The sequence below is a fragment of the Brassica napus genome, chromosome A2, assembly GCF_020379485.1.
Source record: "Brassica napus cultivar Da-Ae chromosome A2, Da-Ae, whole genome shotgun sequence".
NCBI classification, from domain to species: Eukaryota; Viridiplantae; Streptophyta; class Magnoliopsida; order Brassicales; family Brassicaceae; genus Brassica; species Brassica napus.
The window spans coordinates 3,161,534-3,186,465 of record NC_063435.1 but is presented as its reverse complement, the minus strand read 5'-3'; the positions used below and the strand labels follow the sequence as shown (position 1 = coordinate 3,186,465).

The following is a 24,932-nucleotide window of genomic DNA, read 5'->3' as shown; positions in this document are numbered from 1 at the left end:
TCTCTGAGCTTTCTTCAAGTTTTTGAAGCTTCCATTAACGTTCGAAGACTCCACCTATAATGGTGATTATTCACAGTGGCGTAGTTTTAACCCGTACGTGTTCCTCGAGACTGCAACCACCGTGCCTTGTCTTTCGCCGGAGATTCTCCGGAGCCGCCACGACTTGCTCTGTTTCTCTGAACGGGAAGAGAAACTCAGAAAAGGAGAAGGTGATTGTGATATCTGGTCCCACCGGCGCCGGTAAAAGCAAACTCGCCCTGGAGCTAGCTAAGCGTCTCAACGGCGAAATCATCAGTGCTGACTCCGTTCAGGTGCCAATGTCACACTTCAATCTTTTACTTGTATGCTCTCTCTGGTTAAGCTCACTAAGAGTGCATAGGGTCTTGAACATAAAGTTGAATACTTTAAAACCCAAGACTGTGTACTTTCAGTTCAAGAGTTTTGTCTGTTTGACCAAATTGTGTCTGAAATGATAAAGTTGAAGTTTTTGATCAAAGTCCACAACTTTGGTGTTTTTAAAAAAAAAAGGTTCTTGCTTTGTTTTGATTGGACACACAGGTGTACAAAGGCCTTGATGTTGGATCAGCCAAGCCATCAGCTAGCGATAGAAAGGTATCCTTCTGATGTATATTCATTTTGATCTGATGTTGTTGTATGAAAGTATATACCTTTGACTGCTTGACGTTATGCATATTGTTTGTACAGGAGGTGCCACATCATCTTATCGACATTTTGCATCCATCTCAAGGTTTGTTTCATCTCTCATTTGTTAAATGCATTATGATATAAATCCAGAAAAAGAACTCATTTTTATGCTTTTTATTTAGACTACTCTGTGGGGCAATTCTTCGAAGATGGAAGGCAAGCTACTAAAGACATTCTCAGTAGAGGGCGTGTTCCCATAGTTACAGGTGGCACTGGATTGTACCTGAGATGGTATGTCTGTCAGGAGATTGATTTATATACCTCTCTTGTATATGTTTCACACATCCTGTAATGCTTCTCGTTGATGTTAGGTTTATATATGGGAAGCCAGATTTGCCTAAACCTTCTCCAGAGATCGTCTCTGAGGTCCACGATATGCTAATTGATTTTCAAACTGATTACAATTGGGATGGAGCTGTTGAGTTTGTGGTCAATGCTGGTGATCAAAAAGCTTCTTCTTTACCTCGTAATGATTGGTACAGACTACGGCGTAGCCTTGAGATACTCAAGGTTTGACAATTCTCAGCTTCAACTGTTATTTAGGCAGATTATTCAGGGCGTAGGCTATAAAATATTTTAGTTTTTGGCTTTAACCAAACAATTATTTTGATGAATATCAAAATTAGATATACAAAACAAAAGAAACTAGACAAATTTATAGAGTTGTACTAACATTATTGGTTAATTTAACCGATTTAAAAGAGTTTAAACTGATTTGAATCATATAAATCGGATTTTATGAAAATTGTTTCGACTTAGGATTAAATTTATGGATTTTAAACCGATTTTTTTTTTTTGAACCATGCTATAGATTGTCTTGCTTGATAGGATGGATAACTGTCATTGTTTTTCTTATGGACTATGCATTTTTAAACTTGGTAAAGTGTAGAACTAGGTTGCACGGGTACTCCAACTTGGTGCCGTCTCACGTATCGGGTTCGTCGGGGGGACGGGGACGTCTCGGGTACGCATAGGAAACGTCCCCAATATGTGTGAGGTGAACCCGGGACGTCAAGAATCGTCGGGTACGGGCTTGGGCAGAGAAGGAGACGTTCCGGAAACGTTTCTGCAAAAAAAAATAGACGTATCCATGAAGTTTTGTGTTATAAAAAGTGTAAAAAATCAAACCATATATGTTTTAAATGTTTAATGTGTTTATTCTATTAATTTTGAAAAGATCAAAAGTTGTAATTAAAAAAAATAATAGTCTATGTCTCTTCGATTCTTCCACTCTCAGTCTCTTGCACGTCCATCTTCTTCTTTCTCTTTGAAACTAAAGTCCCGACCATTCTCTCTCTGCTGATATATCAGCAACAGAACACATAAGCACTTTCCTTCCCTTCTTGTCTCTTTGTTGTTTATATCACAAGCAACAAAACACGTAAGCATTTTCTTTACCTTCTTCTTGCTTCTGTTAAAACTTATGTTTCAGACTTATGGATATTTTTATATTTTCTTATAATATAGTCGCCGTTTCTATGACGTACCCGTATCTACAAATTTTAAGTTTGACGTTTCCCGTCCCCGCTCCCGTCCCAGTTTCCGGTCCCCGTCCCGGTCCCGGGGCTGCTTAGGTGTAGAACACTGTCTATGCTTTTATAACTTGTATGTTTTTGTTTCCATGGCAGTCAACTGGATCTCCTCCGTCTTCTTTTCGCGTTCCATACGATTCCTTTCGAGAAAATTTGAATTCTCATGATGCCAACAACGACTTTGATGAGAATGGTTCATCTGCTGATATCTCTATCCAAAACATAGAGACAGATTTGGACTATGACTTCCTTTGTTTTTTCCTGTCAAGCCCACGTGTTGATCTATACAGGTCTATTGATTTTAGATGTGAAGACATGCTTTCAGGTAAAACAAGTGCAGCTCCTTAATAATAGACAATAGTAATTAATAACTCTTCAGAATTCATTTTTTTGTTTGATGTTTATTGTCTCTCAACATCAGGTGCCAATGGAGTGTTGACAGAAGCTAGATGGCTTCTTGATCTTGGTCTTCTTCCAAACACAAGTTCCGCAACTCGTGCCATTGGTTACAGACAGGTAAAAACTCTTTATTTTCTTTATTTGATTGTGAAAAAATGTTTTCCTTGATGAGTTTATCATATCATTTGTTTTCAGGCAATGGAATATCTATCAAAATGCCGTAGACAAAGAGGTGTAAGCTCCCCTGGAGAATTCTATGGGTTTTTAAACAAATTTCAGCAAGCATCCAGGTTGATTTTCCTCTGCATAGACTTGAAAATATCTAGTGTTACATATAAGCTTCTTCTGCACAGGCATTCATATCTTTGCTTGATTGATGGGCAGGAACTTTGCAAAAAGGCAAATGACATGGTTCAGGTGTGAGCCTATGTACCACTGGCTCAATGCTTCTAGACCTCTGGTATATATATATATACATGTGTCTGGTTCTATTCAATCTCTCTTTATGTTAGTATTGGTTTTGCTGGTGATAATATCCTTTTGGCCTCCTTGTAGGATACAATACTTGAGTTCATTTATGATGCATATGAGAAGGAAGGAGAGACGCTGCTGGTGGTGCCAGACTCTCTCAGGATGAACAAAGACTTGAGAAACTCTCGAGAAGCTAATGCACTAAAGGGTTACCGTCCCAGAAACAGGTACAGAGATCAAAACACTTGATTAGGCACTTCTTTTTTTGTTCTGATTGTTTATGGTTTGTGGAATCTGTTTTGTGAAGGCATTTCGTAGGACGAGAGGATTGTTCATCGGTGTTGGAGTGGATCAGTAGTGAAGGGTGTAAGAGTAAAGTTTCATGCGTGGAAGGAACAACAACGTAACACCACTTGCATTACTATCATTCTATCCAAGATAAAGCAAGTGTGTTGCTCTTTCTGTAATGAAATTTTGAGAGATTGTTTTAATGAACAATGAATTTGTGTCTGTTTTTTCACGCCCTATTGCATCCAAATAATTATGAGCAAATAAAAACAGTTGGTTCCATTATCCATTCTGAATCAAGATAATGCAAGACAACGACAATATCATTTTAAAATATTATTTTGGTACGTTAATATGGAGCCTACAATCTCTCAGTATCTTTAATGTCTTCAAAAGTGAAGTGGGAATTATATAAACTATATAAAGCCACCTGACCTCTCACCATCCCGATAACGCTTTTCTCTTCTTCTGTTTCTCTGTAAACTTTTTTACTTTTAGCACACTCAAACACGCACTTTGCTCGTGCTGCTCACCGATATGAAATAAATAAATAAATGACATATCTATCGTCCTTTTTAAACGTCTTTTGTATTGATGACACATTGTTAATGAATTATAAATTGAGCAATTACGAACTAACCTCTATGTTGATTTGTTTCCTATATTAATTGCTTCTTATGCATGAACCAGAGCCAATTACACTTCCACTCGTAAATGATTTCTGCGTAAATGTTAGTTGTCATTATAAATCAACTTTCCATTCTAGATACCAACGTTTTAACATTCTTGTGCCATGGACAACGTTAAGAAAAAAAACTATTTATTTTTAAAATATATAGTTCCAATAAAACATCAAATCACCAATTTCTCTCATCATCATCACCCATTTAGTCAAAAAAAAAAATCTATCAAACAAAAGGCCATGTCTCATGCGGGCTTGATGGATAAAAGTGCTAGAGCCCAAAGGGGATTTTTACACCTTGAACTATTATTTTCGAATGTTTTTCATTTAAAATTTAATCATATGGATTTTGTTTTGCTTGCTGATGTGTAATAAGCCAAAAACTTATTCTCTTTTTTGCATATAAGTTTTTTTTTCTCTGTTCTTTACCCCCTTTGATCCTTGTTTGGTTACCCAGAAAATCAAATAGCAAAAAAAAAATTTGTTTGTGAAAACAGAATCATGATTTCCTTTGCGTGCTAAACATTCACTGACCAAACTTCTTTTTGTTTTAAGGTAAACACAATATCTTTTATGCTTTTTTCTAAATTGAAATTCTGAGTTTCATTTCAATTTTCTCAGTAATGAAGATTGATCATATACATTTGAGTCATCATCATACTTTTCAATTTCATTAACATCTGAATAATCCATGCTATGTTTCTCTCTACTGTTTTCTTGCTTTGCAAAATAGTAGACTTCTCTGCAATCTCTAGTGATTATTAAGCATAAGAATCTGACAATAGATTGAAGTTTCTGGATGTAAAAGATTCTCATGGATCTATTGGTCCAGCTTATTTCTTGATATTTGTATGTACTATTAGCAATGGATCATCATAAGCAGTTAGAATGTGAAAAGATATTCACATCATCACATGTTTTTTTTTTTGAAATTGCAGGAATGATGAGATTCAAGAAAGGAACTAAAGTGGAAGTGTTGACCAAATCATCACTTCCATCTGGTGCTTGGCGATCTGCTGAGATAATGTCCGGTAATGGGCATTATTACACTGTCATGTATGATAGCGTTGACGCTACAGAGAGGGTACCGAGGAAGAGTATGAGACCTGAGCCTCCTCCTCTGCAAGTTCTTCATTCTTGGGTTCCTGGTGACGTTCTTGAGGTTTTTGAAAGCTGTTCCTGGAAGATGGCTATCGTTTCCAAGGTTTTGGAGGATGATTGTGTCTTGGTTAGATTACTTGGTTCCTCAGTCAAGGTCAAGGCAAACAAATCTGACATTCGGGTCAGACAATCTTGGCAAGACAATGAGTGGATCATGGTCGGGCAGGTACCTGTTTCTTTTCTCTTTCAATATCTGTATCTTTCAAAGGCTTTCGTGAGCTGACATTTTGTTTATACCATTTGGTTAAAGAGTTCATCGAGATTAAGCGCACAGAATTCAACAGGAAAGTTAAGGAGAAAGGTGAATCTGAAAGGCGACTATGTTTCATCTGAGAGCAAAGACAAGCTCAATGTGTCTGATGCACTGGGTTCAAAGAAACGGACCTACTCTTTGGTTACGCCACACAATCAAACTCCACAAGTCAAAGAAGAAGAAGATACAGAGAGTATTGCTTCTTCTGTTGGTAGTTGTAACTTGGATGGTTTAAGTACTGTCTCTTTCGTTCCCATAGAAACCGGTAGCTCCAGTGACACAGAGTCATCTTCTTGTCGCTACAGAAGCTTCAAGATCAAGAAGAAGTCTGGCTTTACACCAAAAGCCTCAGAAGCTGCTGATGTTCATAAGCTAGAGTTGGATGAATACCGATGCAGTATCGAGAGATTGCACGCATCTGGACCGAATATAACGTGGGAACAAGAAACGTGGATCACAAACCTCCGGCTGAGACTGAACATCTCGAATGAGGAACATCTGATGCAGATAAGAAACCTTATCTCTGATGATAACAGTACTACATACAGATAGCAGCATTATTTAACAACTACAAGCTGTGTTACATAAAATGAAAACTAAGGTTAAGGTTGTACAAAATGTTACTCTATTTTCAAACAAAGCTATTTGATTTTTTTTCTTCCTGAGCTTGTAAATGTGAGTTTGAACATATATGAATGATTACTGCACCATACTACTGCAGACTCTTAACTTCTATCTTCTTTCAACATTGTAAAGTGTGTTGTCAATCGCTGCGATTAGTCGCACAATAGTGAAGCAAACAACAAGCTGTATGACTTGCTATTGGTCACAGATCGCAGCAACAAACGAGCTGTGACTTGCAGTAACAGGTCTCACCAACATGTAAACAAGCAATCACACACAGCAACATACATGCAAACAAAACAGACAGTCGACACAGCAACATGCAAACAATCTCGACCTCAACAGATTCAAGCTAAGAGTATTCGAGGTTCATGACAACGCATATAAAAAGATCCTTGATTCCATATTCTCTTCGGGTTCAAAAACAACTCACTCTATTCCAAACCGGAACAATCTCAATACTTCCCCAATATCAGTTCTAAAACACTCGATTCATTCTATATGTAACATCAACGCAACATAGAACAAAACCAAAACAAAAGAGAGAATCAGACAACGCAAAGCTTCCCCACGGGGGCAGACATTCTTGGAAGATTTTTTTGTTTACTCAAAAGCGTCATCATCATCATCTGGGAGAGGCTGAGCAGCGGCGGCAATGAGATCAGCCTCGTTCTTCTGCTGCTCAGCAACGTCAATGTGAACCTCAGGGGGAGCAAGAGCTGGTGACTCGACAAAGTGAAGGTTAGGGTCGCCAGCAAGTTTCCTAGCGAGGTACAAGAAGGGCTTCTCGAAGTTGTAGTTGCTCTTTGCGGATATCTCGTAGTACTGCAGATTCTTCTTCCTGTGGAATGTCACCTGCTTGGCCTTGACTTGCCTGTTCTTGACATCGACTTTGTTCCCACAGAGAACAATGGGAATATTCTCGCACACCCTGCAGAGATCACGGTGCCATGTTGGAACGTTCTTGTATGTGAGACGTGCTGTGACGTCAAACATAATCACAGCACACTGGCCATGGATGCTGCGAGAAATTTTAAAAAACCGATTAGCTTTATTATTTATATATCCAAACGGCAACACCAAATCAACCACTATGACATCATAACCAGAGCTATTCAAAACTACACAGATTAATCTTATGCTAGTAAGTGACCCTAGGAGATTACATAACCAGAGTTATTCAAAACTACAAATATTAAAGCTTATGCTAGTAAGTGATCGTAGGAGATTCCTTCAACAACATAACCAGAGCTATTCAAAACTACACAGATCAACCTTATGCTATTAAGTGATCCAACAACATACAGCCACATATTTTAGTAAAAAGAGAGTAAGTAAAGGGTCTACTTACTAGTAACCATCCCTAAGGCCACCGAACTTCTCTTGACCAGCAGTATCCCAGCAGTAGAAACGGATCTTGCCACAGTTTGTGAAGAAATCCAAAGGATGAACCTCCACACCAATGGTAGCTGCAACACACCCCAAAATCAATCAGAAAATTCAGTTTAATTCATGAAGAATACTTAGACAATGCGTATTCACGAGTAAAATATTCGTTAATACTTACGTTCATACTTCTTCTCAAACTCCCCAGTAAGATGCCTCTTGACGAAAGTAGTTTTCCCTGCACAACCACAAAGAGAGAAATCTCAAGCTTAGCAAAATAATCTTATACATCTTACGGAATCAATTGAACTACTGAGTATTATATACGATTCAATTCGCAATATCTCGATCATCAAATCACACATGAACGTAGCCAATCATTGATATCATCGAAACACCATGATATTATTAACAAGGGAACACCAGCCTCATCAAAATCTCAATATTACGATTAAACTTCACAGATTGAAGAAAAAAATAAAGGCGGAAGAGAACCTGTGCCTCCGTCACCAACAATGACGAGCTTGAAGCTAGGATAATCGACGGTTTGCTGGTTCGGTAGAGCCTGGACATGATAACAACGATCAATTTAGAAATCAACGAATAAACATAACGGATCTGAGAGTGCAAAATCCTAGATCGAGGAACGCAATCTAATCGCACGAGCAGAAGAGAAGCTTACCATGTTTTCTGAATCGCAAGAATCAGACGATGTGAGCGAGCGTGCGGGGAGATGATATTGAGAAGAAGGAGAGAAGCGGCGAGAGGGAGATGGGGTTTTTAAAAGAGGAAATTTTTTGCAAGGGTTTTCGCTTAGGTCTGACGCTATTCTTACGACCGTTAGATTCCCTTCTTTTTGATCTCTCTTAATTTTCAACGCACCTTTCTCCACCGTTAGATCTTTTTCAGCTTTAGTCCCACGCGGTCTCCTGCGTGCGTTTGACAATCATGAAGAAACTTACGGTGCTGACGGAGATGATTACGGCCGCATCATACTGTAACAAGTTTGATTACGGCTTCCTCTTTTAATCAAAACTATATCTTAATGTACTCTGTGGTGGCTTTTTTCTTTCTTCGAATAATAATCTCTAAGTTGACAAAGGATGAAATAAGGGAACTGTTATGCTTGAGAACATTAAACTAGTGTTTTAGGCAGTAAACACACTTTGTTCAAATGCTTAAAGAAGAAACATAGAGAACCACACGTGATGAAAAGAAACCCTTATTTCTCAGGTCTGAAATGAATCTGTGTCTCTCCCTTTTTGAGTACAAACGAAAGAGATTCCTCTACTTCCAGAGCTTACGCAAAGACATGTTCTTCTCTGTGTCTTTCTTCATAACCTTCGCCACCGCCATCTCAAAGTCTTCCTGTGTCACGTGTACTCTCCTCTCCCTCAGAGCAAACATGCCCGCCTCCGTGCACACAGCCTGACCATAGTTAACCAACAGCATAAGACAAAGAAACTGTGGAGGGAGACAGAGAGAGAAGTAAGAGTACAAAGACACTTTACCTTCAGTTCAGCACCTGAAGCACCATTCATCTTCTCTGCAATCTTTTTCAGATCAATCCCACGCATCAGATTCATTTTCCTCGAGTGAATCTTCAAGATATCACAACGTGACTGCCAACATATTTGAGAAAATATATACACATTAGCCAAACATGTTCTACAAAAACTATCTACTCAAGTAATAATAAGCACAAGCATTACATCTTCATTAGGATTAGGGAATTCGATTTTCCTATCAATCCTTCCTGGCCTGAGAAGAGCTTGATCCAGAATATCAATTCGATTTGTCGCCATCAGAACCTGTAACAGTCATTAGAAGAGGATAAATAAGTATACCATAGACTCTCTTTTTCAGAGTTCTTTGACAACTTTAACGAGTACCTTGATTTTGTTTGACGCTTCGAATCCATCAAGTTGATTGAGAAGCTCAAGCATAGTCCGTTGGACCTCACTGTCACCGTTTCCACTTCCAGATTCCATACGAGCAGACCCAATACTGTCGATCTCATCCATGAAGATGATTGATGGTGCGTGCTCCCTAAAACCCCATCAGCAATCGTAAGGTAAGCCAACAGGCAAAAGTATTTACAAGCACTGTTTATCATGCTTGAGATTTCAAGTACTAGCATATACAGACCTTGCCATCACGAAGAGTTCTCTGACCATTCTTGAACCTTCTCCAATGTACTTCTGGACCAGCTCTGAACCAGAAACTCTGATGAACGTACAGTCAGTGTGATGTGCCACAGCTCGAGCCAAAAGTGTCTTCCCAGTTCCAGGTGGACCATATAACAACACACCCTAGAAAAGAAATGAAGATGAAATCATCTATAATCCACTTAACATCGTTACAGTACAGAGAGAAGCTTCGAAATGCATGTGTACCTTTGGCTGCGCAATTCCAAGAGACTCGAACAGTTCAGGATGCTTGATAGGCAGCTCAATGACCTGATGAACAACTAAATTATCAAGAAGAATGAAAAAGTAGAATGGATACATGATTAACCAGCGACTTTTAGAAAGCATACCTCCTTAATTTCTTTAATTTGCTGGTCAAGACCACCAATCATGTCATATGTAGAGTCGGGAACCTTCTCAACTTTCATAAGGTTGACCAAGGGATCAACTTTACTCGGGAGAACCAGGTGGAGAACATAGCTATCGTTACGGAGAGCAACTCTTGTTGATGGTGTGATTTTATTTATGTCTATGCTTTTGTCAATATCAACAACATACTTCCCCTCTGGATGAACCTAGAAAATGAAGAGCGTTTAAGCTACATTGATAGCTCATAATATTACAAAACAATACAAGGCCAAATTAACTCTAAACAAAATGATATAAGGATTCATCGTACCTTAACCAAGACCTTGTTTTTCCCCATCACTTTGACTACTTCACCAACATAGGAGCCAGGTTCTTGAAGCAGCTGCAACTCTTCTCTGAGCATTCGTACTGTTTGGTTTGGTTCAGGAAAAAAAATTAGTCTCAGAGAGGTTCAAGACTAGATTTAACTAGAAATTACAAAGACTAAACCTTCAAGCATAAACATGTTTTATATGAAGAGAGTAAAGAAAGAACAAGCACCAATGTAGCAACACTAACAGCCATGCATTTTCCACAACAGCATTCACATTCACATCTTCTTGAAATTAAAATCTCATTCAAGAAAATATATAGGAAGCCAAAGTATGAAACTTTCGTCATTTCATTTAGCAGTATTCTAATAAACATGTTCTAGATAACTCTAAACATTCAGCTTAAACAATGAACCAAACTAGATTATTCGGCTAGCACAGATAACTGTCAAACAGAATCAAAGAATCTGAATTAAAAGGTAGCTTCTTGCTGCTAAAAAATCACATTTTTAAAGCACCCAGATCCAAAGAAAACGAAAGACTTTAACAAAGAAACGGATCCGAAATTAGGGTTAAGGAAGGAAGGACCTCGAGAATTGAGTTCATTCCTCTGAGCTTCGAGGCGATTGAGGTTGTTAGTTTTCTGGCGGAGCTGGCGCTGGAGCTCATGGATGTGCTGGAGATAGTACTGCTTAAGTCCCTCCCCTTGTTTCGCCGCCGCTATCTTGACGTTGCACGTTTCCTCCATCGCAGTCTCCGGACGCATCGACTCCACTCCTACGGCAGCCATATCCTCTCAATGATTGTCGCGAGTATTGTGATGTTGATGAAACCCAGAAGGAGGAGATAGAGAGAATAGTTATTTTTCGATCGGAATCTGAAAACCCTCTCACGACGCAAACATTACTTACATATAAAGTCAAATACCGAGAAGGTAAAAAAGGAAATTAACTCAAAAACTGAAATGTTTCTTTCTTTTTCAATATCTCGCGAACCTTCTACTTCTTTTAGAGTCTCTAGATCACTCATCCTTCCAAATTTACGGCTGAGCATAAAGACGGGACCTTATTCGAATGAATACCTGATTTCGGATCCAGTATAATATCTATCAAATTATCCTAATGGATCTAAAATTAGAGGATATTGAATATCCAAATATAATTAAAAAATAACTGATGTTTGAAATACATCCAAAGTTATATAATTTTTTTTAATACTATTAAGTTTTTTTTGCTAAAATATTTTTTTTTGGGTGGATCGTTTGTCGATCTCGTAAACATTATTTAGAATGTTTTTAATACCTAAAAACTGTTTGGACTGTATTCATTAGTAAAAGAAAAAACAGAAAATAAGATTCACAATTTTAGGTTTTGTCGTTGAAAAAAAATCTGAAAATTAGAAATTGGACGTTTAAGGTTATTATTTTAATAAATTTTGAACAAAAACTTTGATAAAACTACACAAACAATTTGGAAATCTGATAAATACCTTAAATAAGTCGTAAATAAAGGTTATGTCAAACTAAGGTTAGAACCAAAAATGTAAAAATGATGAATAGGTTCTATATATCCGAACACCAACCTCGAAAGTAACAAACGACAAAGACAAAAAGATTATCTCGTACCAACACTGATGAAGTCATCTCCTTCCTCCTCTAACCGTCTCTCGATCCAGATCCATTCTCTCTCCTCTCCAAACCAACAATGCCACCCTCCCGCAAACAACACTACGCGACAAGCAGCCTCGTGATCGGCTACGCGCTCTGCTCCAGCCTCCTCGCCGTCATCAACAAACTCGCGATCACCCACTTCAACTACCCCGCCCTCCTCACCGCCCTCCAGTACCTAACCTCCTCCCTCTCCGTCTTCCTCCTCGGCAAACTCCGCCTCCTCCGCCACGACCCCTTCTCCCTCCCCACCGCCATGCGTTTCCTCCCCGCCGCCGCCGTCTTCTACCTCGCCATCTTCACCAACACCAACCTCCTCCGCCACGCCAACGTCGACACCTTCATCGTCTTCCGCTCCCTCACCCCTCTCCTCGTCGCCGTCGCCGACACTCTCCTCCGCTCACAGCCTCCCCCCTCCGGCCTCACCTTCCTCTCCCTCCTCGTCATCCTCGCCGGCGCCGTCGGATACGTCGCGAACGACTCCGCCTTCACCCTGACGGCCTACTCGTGGGCCTTGGGCTACCTCGTGACCATCACCACGGAGATGGTTTACATCAAGCACATGGTCTCGAGCCTCGAGCTCAACACGTGGGGCTTCGTTCTCTACAATAATCTCTTGTCGCTGATGATCGCGCCTGTCTTCTGGTTTCTCACGGGGGAGCACACGGAGGTTTTAACGGCCGTTAATGCTAACGGAGGGAACGTGTTCGACCCCGTTGCGTTCTTCGCTGTGGCGTTGTCGTGTGTGTTTGGTTTTCTTATTAGCTTCTTTGGGTTCGCTGCTAGGCAAGCTATCTCGGCTACTGCTTTTACCGTGACTGGCGTGGTGAATAAGTTTTTGACCGTTGTGATTAATGTGGTGATTTGGGATAAGCATGCCACTCCTGTTGGTTTGGTTTGTTTGCTTGTTACTATCTGTGGTGGTGTTGGTTATCAGCAGTCTGTGACCGTGGTTAAGAAACCGACCAGTGGTCCGGGTAAAGGAGATACTGATGCATGAGTTGTTTGTTTAGCATTTGATTTTTCAATTGTGTATCTCAACATTTTTGTAAGATTATTACAGACGAGTGAGGGTTTTTGATGCTCTGTTTTGTTTTAGTGTAAATGTGAAAACAACAGTAGTAACATGTCCCATCTGTTAGTAGTTAGTTGGCAAATGAATGGATTGTGTTCTGGAGTTTCATGTTTTGAAATGTTTCAAGTTTTTGTCAGTTACTAGAATCTGTAAATTCAATCAGTTGAAACATAATAGGCGTACCAGGTCTTGGTATTGGTATCTATTTGATTCAGAACATTGAATGTGTAGCAGCATTCTATAATGTAGCCCTGGCATCGATTTTTAAGCTCTGAAAGCACCACAGATCCTGAAATGCTCAGTGATCTAAATTACTCGGACTACACATGTTGACATTGCTCTCGTGGGTAGAGTATGTTTTCTTGGGTTCTTTTGTTATTATTCGAAAAAAATTCAATATAATATTACACCAACTTAGTTATAAATCCTTCGTAAAAGCATGATATGTATACATTAAATTTTGTTATTTATATCACACGACTAACACAACTAAGATAGCTTATTATTAGTGATGGGCCTAACTCACATCCAAAAGCTAGTTCAAGAGTGGAGGATTGCCCAGGAAAATTAATCTCACACGATGTGGGACATGAGACATCTAATAGCCCCTCTCGAGATGTGGGTGGAAAACGGTCCATCAGAAACAGCCCAAACCCAACATCTCAGACATACCACAGCAATATAGACCACTTGCTACATAGGTAGAAAACTATTTATGTGGAAAATTATATGTTGGGCTTTAACCTGGCTCTGATACCATATTAATGATAGATCTAACTCACACCCAAAAGCTAGCTAAGAGTGGAGGATTACCCAAACATATATATATTGCCCAAGAAAATTAATCCCACACGATGTGGGACATGGGACATCTAATACTTATTTAGAATTATGTTTAATAACCCCATACGAGTGTACTCGCAAATGTCCACTTTTGAATATGGAGAGACGATGATGTTCGCTCCTTTAGATTGATCGGCCTTTTCAACCCCACTTAGATGAGTTTGCGTCTCAGTGTGTGTTTCGTTGATCTTTCTTTGTCTTTTATTCCTCGCCATTTAAAGACTAAAATCGATTGTTTAGTTCGTAGTGGTAGAGAACTCGTTTAGGTGTTGAACAAGACTGTGTATAATATTATGGTTCTTATTATATTGACAGTACTCCACGTGCACTTTGCATACGTTGATACACTTGTTTAGTGCAAACTTATATTAAATTATCTTTTTACGCGAGAGAAATGTGTTTCAGATCCACGTAGCCAGCTTATAAAGACTCTTTGGATAAAGAAAAGTTGAGGTCGTGGGTTGGATGCAATCTGACTGGATCTCCATTGTTGATTGTTGATGATGAATCCTTCGTAACAACGCCGGTTTACATATTTTTGTTCGTTTCTGCTTTTGTAGCATCTATAATATATCACATTTATAGAATCACATTTGTTCAACCATTAGGCATTCACATTCTGCGCTTATCGATTCATGATCTAATCTTTTCACATGTTAAAACAAAAAGAAAAATGTTATATAATTATATGGTTGCTTATATGGGGTTTTTATATGTTTTTACTAGTTTATGAAAATATTATCTTCTTTTGTAAAGATTCAAATGAATCTTTGTTTATGGCGTCACGGCAATTTATTTTGTTTTGAACCATTTGTATCTTTTCAATTATTTTCGACCTGTATCTTTCTTTCAAAGCCCGTGATTCAATTATTTCATAGAGTTTGCATCCGTGGTTGACTTGAAACCTCAAGAAGCATGACACATTGACACTGCCCCAGCTCGTGAAATTCATTTATTATATTCATCAATCATATATTAAAAAAGCGTATGGTCGGGTGGTTGATATCGACATTTATATTAAACTTTTGAAGTGTGTTACAATGAAAAAGTGAGACCAGAAGAAAAGCTAATACCGGCCATATTTGAGCCTTGCAAGAATCTACAATGTGGTAAAGGGACCCATTCCCACTTATCCTTCTCCTTATCATAATCCAACCATATAATATTCCATAAACCCTCACGGTTCGTCATCAAAGCCACACTAATCACCCCTAGTCTCCTCTCTAAGCACCCCATCATCACACCACAAAGCTTGTTGCTGAGCACTTCACTTGGAGCTCTTGACACTAGTTCCCACTTCTCACCGTTTGAGCTTATCTCCCAAACCTCTAAACTCTTCATTCTCTTCAGCTTTGATAACTCTATTGTGTCTAACCTAATAACCACTTTGTATTCATCTCCATGTATATGTAACAACTGACTTTCTAGATCGTTCCTGCTGAATCCAACACTTGAAGGGCATCCTCTGATCGCGTCCTGGTTCATCCTTGGCCTCAAAATCGATGGAACACGATTCATCATCGACCCATCGTCCACGCTCATCACAATACTCTCGTGAGGTCGGTTTGATAAGCTTAAGAAAACGTTATTGTTTTTCTTATAAGCCCAATTATTTACTTCCTCTGCTTCTTTAGTAGTCCACGTGGTTGTGTTAGAATGATAAGTAAACAAAACCGGTCGGTTATTTACCATCTCAGCAAACATGAACCGAAAATGACTTGGATTTGATGGATCGGGTACAAGCTTCATACCGGACCGTCTCCACGAGGATGTGCCACGTGGACCTAAAGGACATGAGTTGATTCTTCTAACACTCTTGTCCACCAAATCAACGGCTAGGATTCCACTATGAGTATTAGAAGCAAAGAGAAGAAAGTTACCGCTAGCCGTTAGTAAATATAAATCTTCACCGGGAAAAACCTCACCGGTCAAAATTTCATTCACGGGAATCTTGAACCACCGCACAGAACGGTTGGAAAAGCCGTGAAGCACACCGTTGTCGCGACGCCAACGCCTTGTATAGACAAAGATCCATGTGTCTCTTTGTGATCCATGGTTGAGTTGTCTGATGAAGGTTTGGTCAGAGATCGTGTTTAAGACAAACTTGTTTAGTAGTTTCATTCGGATGATCTCAGGTATACAGAGGTGGAATAAAATGTTCTGTATGAGCTCAGAGGGAAGAAGGCAGAAGCCTATGTTGGTGTTTGTGTCTTTGTTACATCTTTGGCTTTTCTCCATTTTTTTGGGGGAGTGTTTGATCTGAAAGGATCAGCTTTAATGTTGTTTGTTATATATAGAAGAGAGAGTATAGTTTCTATATTTTATTTGATCATTGCAAATATAAAATCTAAAGTATTGTATAACATTTATATTTTGTGGTGGAAATTTAAAATAGTTTAAAAGTTCACTTATTAGGTCAAACTAGAGATAAGTGGATGTGGAATGAAGTTTTGATATACCATTTTTAACTCGAGTTTAATGAAACATCGAAACCACATGCTGATATGAGCATGACTCATGCCCCGACCCAGTATGTTATACTGTCATAATTACGTATTGGAGGCTTGAAGTACATTTTAACTTTCTAATTTTCTAGTAACACTTTTTCAAGAGTGCTATCTACAAGACTTCAACTAAAACTTTTGCTTAATTAACAAATTTACCTTATTACTCTTCCAGTAATCATAATTTTCAAACCACTCAAATATTCATAACTACATCGATTTATATACGTCGGTCGCCAAGAATAACATCTACCAAAAATGTGCGACTAAACGTACAAATCAAGGAATACATTGACTATAGTCGCTGACAGTCACATAAATTGGCTAATCGATTGACTAAACGAATTGTGATCATTTTTTGGCAACATGACTACATATTAGACACAAGATCAGTCATTCAGTCTTATATATTCCATGGAAAAGCTCGTGGCTAATTTTTTTCCGGATGGCAATCACATCTAACATGGCACCATCATGTTTTGTATAATCCAAGATACAAAACAAAAACCGAGGATTCTTGGGGGCAACAGTCACATGTATCTCAGACGTCTAAGTAGCGACTAGCGATTAAGGATATATGTTATGAATATTGTGCATTTCTATATGCGAAGAAAAGCATAGAAAATCCTAAAAGGGGTTGGTTTAAGATCGTCGCCTATAATGATTTGAGCGTTGGTTGGCTAACTTGGCTTTACAAGCAACGATGGGTCAAAGGATGGCCACATCTTAATCCAACTTAAAAAAAGTTTGTGATTACGAGTGAATGGACGGTGGATACGATGGTCGGGGTCAATCTTGTTTTAACTTGTTTATCATCCTTTTCTTTTTTTTTGTCGACCATTCTTCTTGTTTTCTTATTTGTAACAGTTTAGCTCTTGCCAAGTATCTTTATTAGTAGTAAAGAGTGAAGCAGACAGTAGAAAACAAAAATTTGTCAACTTCATCCAATAAAAAAATGACATTTCACTGTCTCAATGATGTCACTTTCAGAAAAGGTTTTTAATATTTTTTGTAATTTAGCATATAATCCATTTCTATATAATGATTGATTAGTTTTGTTTGGTATGAATCACAGAAGATAAGAATCCAATTAAACATTAGACTAATTCTTGATGCTTAAGAATCTGGACTCTTAGACTAATTAAACATTTTATTTGCTTGAATTTAATTTGATGATAAATATGAAGCTTCGCACACTATTGTTAATTGATAAGCAAATATAAGAGACAAGATTTTTACAAAGGGCATGAAAGTTTCACGTAGTTAATAGTGATTCTCTTTAATCATTTTTAAGCCAAAACCAGTTGACCTGAGCAAACCAGCACCAAATGAACCCAGCTTGGCTCGAAACACACCAAAGCTACACTTAACATACATGCCAATGACTGCAGTCATTACGCTACAACTTTGTACTACGCATACCCGTTTTCTAGTCCTTCATCAGCACCAACCACGCCTTCTCTAGCTACTGAATTTACAAGCGACTGCAAAAAAAGAGACTTGTCTCAATGAGACCTAATCCTTATGTAATGACAATCACTAGAATGCACACATTTTAGAAGCTAACCTGAAGTTCCTGTTCGCAGTCTTTCACGTTATCGCTGCATTCTCTGACCCTTGAATATGATTTATGTAGCTACCAAAAACATAAACCAAACATCGAACTTACTCGACAAAGACAAAACTAGCTTTGTAAACGAAACCCGAACCTATGTTTGTTTACCTTTGCCAATTCTTTTCGGCGTTGTGAAGTCAGTTTCTTTTCACCGTTCAATAAATCTTCCAATGTCTGTGTTAAACCATTTCAAATGAGAACAAAACCATAGTAAAATTAAAACATATTGGGTTCGTAGAATATAGTAGACACATACCTCAAACTTCTGCTGTAGCTCTGCGCACAGATCTTCTTTTGCTCTCAATCTGCCTTCCATCACCAGTACCTTAAGAGCGAAACTAGACAATCATTTTTCCATCTACCACGATTATGTAAGGAAACTGTTGCTCCATTGGCTTATACTAAATTGTGAAAAGGATTCATGATAAGCGACCTCATACCTCATCATGAAGCAGGTCACGAGTCTTAATCAGCGCTTCAATATCTCCTTTAACCTGTGTACAAGACGCAGTTTTTTCACATGAACTATACTATGCAAGAATACATGTCTAACATATATCATCTTTACCTGAAAACTGTGATCTCCATTTGAGTTAGAGATGTGATCTTTGCCCTCTCTGCCACGCCCACCATCAAGCATAGAACTGTTAATTTAGCAAAAGCACACAAGGATTCAGACATCTCAACTAAAACATAGCAATCAAAGAGTTCTTACAAAAGCAATCGGTGCAAGTTAAAATCCAAGCAATGCATAAACGAATCTGAAAGAACGTAATCTAAATGCTAAGGTGCAACTATCGCTCGCCTAGTTTGATAATTTACTGTCACATCAACTACAATCTCTACCTGCTGGCATAACCTGATTCTATAGGATATAGCGGTGACCTCATAATTTACTCTAAAGTGAATCATCACCATTACAATCGAAATTCCTAAAGTGCTTGCTTCCAAGAAAGATTTGTAAAAGAAGATACAGTGCAATCCACAACATTCCTCATGCACAGAGACAAAAACTTAACATCAAATCCATTAAACCAAACCTTCTGCATTTTTTTGTTTATCGGCACCAATCAATCAGACATAAACACAACAAGCTAGACCAAGTTCATAGGAGAAACAAATGTCACAGTTCAAAGAAAGTAAAAGAACAGTATGAGTTAATAAGCTTTACCTATCTTCTCTCTTTGTTTCTTGGCTCCTTCCTTCGTGATCACTATTCCCATTGACTCCCCTACCACTATCCCCACGCCAATCTCCTCCTTCTTCACCTTCAAAACCTCTCTCCTTATAACCATTCCTATCCACCATACCATGATCACTTCTCCTCTCAAAACCACGTGAATGCTCATAACGATCTCTTCCCCTCTCCTGAGACCTATCCCTTTCTCTGTACCGATCCCTCTCCCAACTAAAATCACTTCTCTCATCAGGGCTCTGTGGTTGAAACCTCCCCTGAGCACCTGAACTCAACCTTCCACCAAACCTCGTTGTCACCTCATTCACACGCACTACACGCCCACCAATAATCTGATTACAATGAACGAAAGGCTCAAACTTTGTTCTTGTTTTGGACAACAATAAAGATTTTTAAAAAGAAACATACGTTCCCATCCATGTCTTGAATAGCATCATCAGCCGATCTACGATTAGAGAATGTGACAAAGCCGTAGCATTTCCCTCTCACACTCTGATCATTCACAATCTGCACATTCTCATCCAAACAGATCAAAAACCTAAATTTAGGAACTTGTAGCAGCAACAAAGAGGGGGAAGAGATGAAATTGACCTTGATGTCGTGAACGGTGCCGTAAGGAGAGAAAACGCGGCGGAGAGCTTCCTCGGTGATGTCGTAAGGGAGGCCGCCGACGTAGACGGAGTTGTTATCGTCCATCGTCATTGTTAGTTACTCTCTGACGACTTGACTTTGGACTTTAATCTATATTGCCCTACTATCTCCCTTGTTTATTCTATATTGTCCCACTAATAACAAACATTATCTTTTTTATTATATTTAAATCGAAAACATTGGAAAAGACATAAAACCCCTTAATGAATCTAAGAAATTACAAACTCAAATCGGATCATCCACCCAAACCCATACCCAATACGGATCCCATCAATTTAATAATAATAAGTAAATAAGAAAAAGAAATCAAAATCCCTAATCTTTCCAGCTTCTTCTTCACGAGCCTCCTTCTTCATTCTTTTTCTGTCTTTTTCAATTTCTCGCACAACACATTCTCTGTCTCTGATGAACCCTCATTCTAAAAACAGAGACACAGATTTTAAATCAGAATGACGCATGTACGTTGCTGAGTCTGGCACTCGTTGAAAATTAAAACTCAATCGGAGCCTGCGACTCGATTCCGTCGCTTACAAGTTACAAACGCTTAACGCTTAATAAAAATAAGAAGAGAGAGGTCACCACCGAAGCAGTGAAGCCATTGGTGGATCTCGCAGCGGAGAAGGCGATGGTGGTTCTGAGCAGTCATACAACAATCGAGGAGAACAAAAGCTCAGCCGGAAGCTATGACGCGATTCCGCCGCTTACAACGCTCTAGAAGTTGTGCACGCTTCAGCAAAACAAGGAGAGTTGATTCACCACCAGAGGGGTGAATCCGTTGGTAGACTTTTGGGGCAAAGTAGGGGACTGTAGTGGTGAAATGGTAGAGAAGGCGATTTGGAGGCTATGTGGTATGTTTGATATTTGGTTGTTTTCACTTCAGCTGCATTTGCTCAGAATGTGATCTCAATTTAAAATATTTTTCTTTTTTTGTAGGACATTGTTTCAAAAAAGTAATTTCCTTTTCACACAAAGGACTAATTTCCTTTTCACACAAAGGACATTTTTACCATACTTGGATCGAGTTTGTTTAAGATAGTGTTTGTGAGATATGGTTTAAATCTTTTTGCTAAGCTGTTGGATTATCTTTGCCACTGTTTTTTTTTGGTCAAATCTTTGCCACTGGTTTAGATATCGTTTATGTTCATAAATGTGGCGTCATTCTTGTAAAATGACAGTAACTGAATCCGAGATGCGATCATATGGGTCACTTGCAACGAAGATTTCATATTGGCTGGGTAACTAAATGTCTTCGCTTTATGGTTTGAGCTTGTGTTTCTCATGTTTGTTAGATTTGATTTACTAATTTGGAAAGGATCAACAAAATATCTTCGCATTATTCGCAATGGAATAGGAACAAAGCTGATAAAGAAGTTGACAAAGTATCTGAGGATGCAGAGGAAGAGAAATAAGGATAGAACATAAGGTTCAAAGGCTTGGAATATACTGATTATGTGTTAATTAAGAATTTAAAAGTGTAGTTTACGAATATTGCGTAGGAAAATTTGTTATGTTTGTTGCAAAACTAATTTGGATATTTTGAATGTGACTGAATGTCATATAGAGTGTGATTGGTTATCAACAAGAGTAAAATGATAAAAAAATATGGTGGAAATAAGAGGGATAAATAAAAAAAATTGGAGGAAACTTTATCTTCTCATTCATAGTTGAGGTAAGATTTATGGTTAAATGAGATGAAACTATAGAGAAAAAGACTAGGATAGTACCAAACCAAGTTTTTGTTTCTAAACTAACACTCAAAGTCACAAAAATAGGTTTGATTAAAGAGATAAATATACACTTATATCTTTTGGATAGAGTTTAGAGTTAAGAGTCTAGTCTATTAAAACAGAAGTACATTTTGTACTTAACCCTAAGTTTTACTCAATATTTACATTCCATGCCACTCCTTTTAATTAAAGATTATCTAATTAAATATAACACATACACAAATAATATTTATTATCAGGCCATGCAAATCCAAAACGTGATTCTCTAACATATATTTCGCTTTAATTAACTACATTGCCATATAAATCAAAAACGTATTTATTATCTTGCCATATATTTCGCTATTATTAAAACTATATTGCCATGTAAATCTAAAACACGATTAATACATTATTATCATCTAAATAAACTACATTGCCATTATTATATTCCAAATATATAGATCATGTTCTATGTGTGATTACTCCTAAATATCATTCCAATTTTTTTAATTTAAAAAATCTTCAGGTACAAATAAATAATCCATTTTTATAATTTACAGTAACTAAACTGAAAAAGTATTATAATTTTTTATGTGAGTAACATAAATTCGACATAAACGAAAAATTTCGAATAAAATTTTGTATTACTAGCTGTTTTATACGAATTAAAAACATTTAATACACATATTAATATATAAAATCAATATGACTGCTTTTTAATGTTTAATTAATATTGAACATATATTTTTGTCAAAAAATAAGTTCTCCATTTATAATATAGATATAATTACTAATTTTAACATTTAAAATAGAGAAATTTCCAATAATAGCCCGTTTTAGTTTTTCTATAATTGCCTGTTTTAGTTTTTACTAATTTTAACATGTAAAATAGAGAAATTTCCTATATTAATTTATATTTATATATTAAAAACCACTGAAGAGTCTTTTTTTACCTCCTTTGAACAATATTCTCTCAAATGTCTTTTAATCTTTTTCTTCTTTGAAGACATTTTGGTGATAAAAACTTTAAAAAATAATGATATTGAGAAAATTACCTTTTTAAATATTAGGGTTTGAGCACAATATAAAATTAGCAGAAAAAAAAATAATTATTATACTTGAATGTATTTGTAATCATTTATTTGTGATACTAATACATTCAATACAATAAATAATAATCAAACAATATTCTAATATTGTTCGATCACGGTAAATAAAATCCAGTAATTACCAATAGTTTATAAGGTAACAATGATTTTACAAGTTAAAATAAATAGCCGCGTCGACGCGCAGGTCAAACTCTAGACATGTATTTATTTAAAAAATCAAATAGATCAGATATGAACTTTATATATATATATATTTAAATAAAAATATTTGGAATGTAATTTAATAAAACTTAAAAGTATATCTAGATCTCTAATATTTACATTTTGTTGTTTAATATATCAAAATAAATTGAAAAAAAGTTTGAAGAACGTGAAAACAAAATTTCTAATATTTTGGAAGCTAAACGTATTGAACATGATACACAAATGTCAAAACTAAATAACATATTAATCTACAACATGAACACAAAAAAAACAAGTTGATAACATTACAAGAAATTAGAATATATAAAAACATAAAATAAATACCCGTGCAGACGCACGGGTCAAGCTCTAGAGATCTAGGGTTTAAAATTTTATAAAATAAAAAAATAAATATTAAAAAATTAAAAAAAAAAACAGTTTCAAAAAGTGTTTTTTAATTATAAAAAGAAAATTTGAAAAAAAAATAAAAAAAAAGTTTTAAAAAAAAATTCAAAAAGAAAATTATAAAAAAATTCGAATCTGAAAACATATAATCTGAAACTATAAAATTTTTTTTTTTCATTTTTTAATTTTTTAAATTTTTATTTTATTTACTTTTATTTATTTTTGTTTGCTTATTTAATTTAAACCAAGGATATTAGGGATATTTTGCCTTTTAATAAATGTCATTTTTGTGACTTTCTTCTTTTAGTGCTATTTTTGAGACAAAAACACAAAATGTGTTATTATTGACAATTGCCCCAAACTATATTCCACGTAAATTGGCTGAAATAAAATTTTCTTTTAATTTATTCTAAATCTATCATATAGTCATACCCATAAAGTGAATATTTATAGAAAAAAATATTAACTCTTCGTGGTAAAACCAAAAATTTGAACTACTAAGTTCGATAGATATTTATTAGGAGGACAAAAAAATTTATCTAAAACGTGTTAAAAATTTTAACAAGAAAAAAATTGTCTAAAACAAGTTTAAAATTTTCAACCAGAAAAAACATATTTGAATATTTACACTTAGTAATACTCAAGGCGGTAGTAATATTTCTTTCTTCATAGTAATACTTTTACAAATTACAATAATTTTTAGTAATACCGCATCAAAAAATCAAATTTATTAGTAATACCAATCAATTTAGACAGTTATAGATTGTATATAACATATTGGCAGGAAATGTTTTTCAAAAATATGTATTTTATGTTATTCATCTTAGTATGGCCTTCCCTTCAAGACGTTAGTATGGAAGTATAAGGATGTTTTCTATGGAAATGTGAAGTTTTCTATCAACTTGAGAAATTAAGAGTATTTTATGTCAATTTGACAAATAAACACATATATGGACATATAATTACGCAATATATGAGATATATCTTCTAAAATAAATAATAAGACAAAAATTAAGGTTCTTAGAAATATGCATAATACATAGTAATTCAAGGTATTTTAAGGTAGTTCACAGTCGTACCTAGTAGTTCATTACCATCCATCTTTTTTCCTCTCGATGCTTGTTCGAATACAATACTATTGGAAAGTAACTAATATTCATCATCCCATCTACCTTAATATCTCTGTATATACTCTCAACCCATCCATAATATGTAACCTCTTCCACATATGTCTTCATCGCTAAAGTGTGAATTTTATCTTTTCTCAAAATTCATCTTATCTCAGCCTCATCTTTGATGTAAGTTTCCTCGTAGTCAAAACATATGATTGTAATATGAGAAACTACATATTTCCATTAAGAACAAAAAAATATTATTAGTTAACTATTTAAAGAATCTAAGTTGTTCAAGAACTTTTAATACATAGTCGATCCAGTAATACTAGTAATACACGTTTCACTTTAGTAGTACTAGTAATTCTAGTAATTCCTCGAAATTTTCATTTTCATCGATTTAACCTTTTTAACCTTTTTAACCGAACACAAGGGTGTTATACAATCCACAATATTATCTACCAACATTGTAATGTATTATTTTGCTTCAAAATA

At 36.5% G+C, this 24,932-nt stretch overlaps 7 protein-coding genes and 1 long non-coding RNA gene across 8 annotated transcripts; 4 read left to right on the top strand and 4 right to left on the bottom strand.

Moving 5' to 3' along the window:
• The first annotated feature begins 8 nt into the window (after positions 1 to 8).
• Positions 9 to 3,680, top strand: LOC106425705 (tRNA dimethylallyltransferase 9-like). The gene is made up of 11 exons (XM_048749647.1): positions 9 to 311; positions 559 to 612; positions 706 to 748; positions 828 to 936; positions 1,017 to 1,215; positions 2,334 to 2,562; positions 2,659 to 2,753; positions 2,832 to 2,926; positions 3,021 to 3,096; positions 3,192 to 3,334; positions 3,415 to 3,680. Exons 1-11 carry the CDS (start codon positions 60 to 62, stop codon positions 3,512 to 3,514), a joined length of 1,395 nt encoding a protein of 464 aa, XP_048605604.1. The 5' UTR covers positions 9 to 59; the 3' UTR covers positions 3,515 to 3,680.
• Positions 3,681 to 4,433: 753 nt separating this feature from the next.
• Positions 4,434 to 6,203, top strand: BNAA02G04640D. The gene is made up of 3 exons (XM_013866518.3): positions 4,434 to 4,632; positions 5,016 to 5,404; positions 5,489 to 6,203. The coding sequence occupies exons 2-3, from the start codon at positions 5,018 to 5,020 to the stop codon at positions 6,041 to 6,043; spliced, it is 942 nt and encodes a 313-aa protein (XP_013721972.1). The 5' UTR covers positions 4,434 to 4,632; positions 5,016 to 5,017; the 3' UTR covers positions 6,044 to 6,203.
• A 296-nt stretch (positions 6,204 to 6,499) lies between these two features.
• Positions 6,500 to 8,445, bottom strand: LOC106425803 (GTP-binding nuclear protein Ran-2). The gene is made up of 5 exons (XM_013866520.3): positions 8,184 to 8,445; positions 7,997 to 8,066; positions 7,683 to 7,739; positions 7,467 to 7,584; positions 6,500 to 7,136 (listed from the first exon to the last, which is right to left on the bottom strand). Exons 1-5 carry the CDS (start codon positions 8,184 to 8,186, stop codon positions 6,719 to 6,721), a joined length of 666 nt encoding a protein of 221 aa, XP_013721974.1. The 5' UTR covers positions 8,187 to 8,445; the 3' UTR covers positions 6,500 to 6,718.
• Positions 8,446 to 8,610: 165 nt separating this feature from the next.
• On the bottom strand, positions 8,611 to 11,314 carry LOC106425811 (26S proteasome regulatory subunit 8 homolog A-like). Its single transcript, XM_013866529.3, has 9 exons — positions 10,959 to 11,314; positions 10,370 to 10,467; positions 10,041 to 10,265; positions 9,898 to 9,960; positions 9,650 to 9,813; positions 9,394 to 9,550; positions 9,214 to 9,312; positions 9,013 to 9,123; positions 8,611 to 8,929 (listed from the first exon to the last, which is right to left on the bottom strand). Exons 1-9 carry the CDS (start codon positions 11,158 to 11,160, stop codon positions 8,789 to 8,791), a joined length of 1,260 nt encoding a protein of 419 aa, XP_013721983.1. The 5' UTR covers positions 11,161 to 11,314; the 3' UTR covers positions 8,611 to 8,788.
• A 226-nt stretch (positions 11,315 to 11,540) lies between these two features.
• On the top strand, positions 11,541 to 13,217 carry LOC106425738 (GDP-fucose transporter 1). Its single transcript, XM_013866449.3, has one exon. The coding sequence runs from the start codon at positions 12,074 to 12,076 to the stop codon at positions 13,034 to 13,036; it is 963 nt and encodes a 320-aa protein (XP_013721903.1). The 5' UTR covers positions 11,541 to 12,073; the 3' UTR covers positions 13,037 to 13,217.
• Positions 13,218 to 14,950: 1,733 nt separating this feature from the next.
• On the bottom strand, positions 14,951 to 16,514 carry LOC106425729. Its single transcript, XM_013866439.3, has one exon. The coding sequence runs from the start codon at positions 16,190 to 16,192 to the stop codon at positions 14,990 to 14,992; it is 1,203 nt and encodes a 400-aa protein (XP_013721893.2). The 5' UTR covers positions 16,193 to 16,514; the 3' UTR covers positions 14,951 to 14,989.
• A 1,120-nt stretch (positions 16,515 to 17,634) lies between these two features.
• On the bottom strand, positions 17,635 to 20,116 carry LOC106425672 (zinc finger CCCH domain-containing protein 25). The gene is made up of 9 exons (XM_013866384.3): positions 19,860 to 20,116; positions 19,677 to 19,775; positions 19,245 to 19,600; positions 18,642 to 18,717; positions 18,514 to 18,567; positions 18,330 to 18,398; positions 18,182 to 18,247; positions 18,026 to 18,094; positions 17,635 to 17,942 (listed from the first exon to the last, which is right to left on the bottom strand). Exons 1-9 carry the CDS (start codon positions 19,968 to 19,970, stop codon positions 17,871 to 17,873), a joined length of 972 nt encoding a protein of 323 aa, XP_013721838.1. The 5' UTR covers positions 19,971 to 20,116; the 3' UTR covers positions 17,635 to 17,870.
• A 236-nt stretch (positions 20,117 to 20,352) lies between these two features.
• LOC106425674 lies at positions 20,353 to 21,494 on the top strand. Its single transcript, XR_001285192.3, has 2 exons — positions 20,353 to 20,767; positions 20,853 to 21,494. It is a non-coding gene; the product is annotated as an uncharacterized LOC106425674 (long non-coding RNA).
• The last annotated feature ends 3,438 nt before the right edge of the window (positions 21,495 to 24,932 follow it).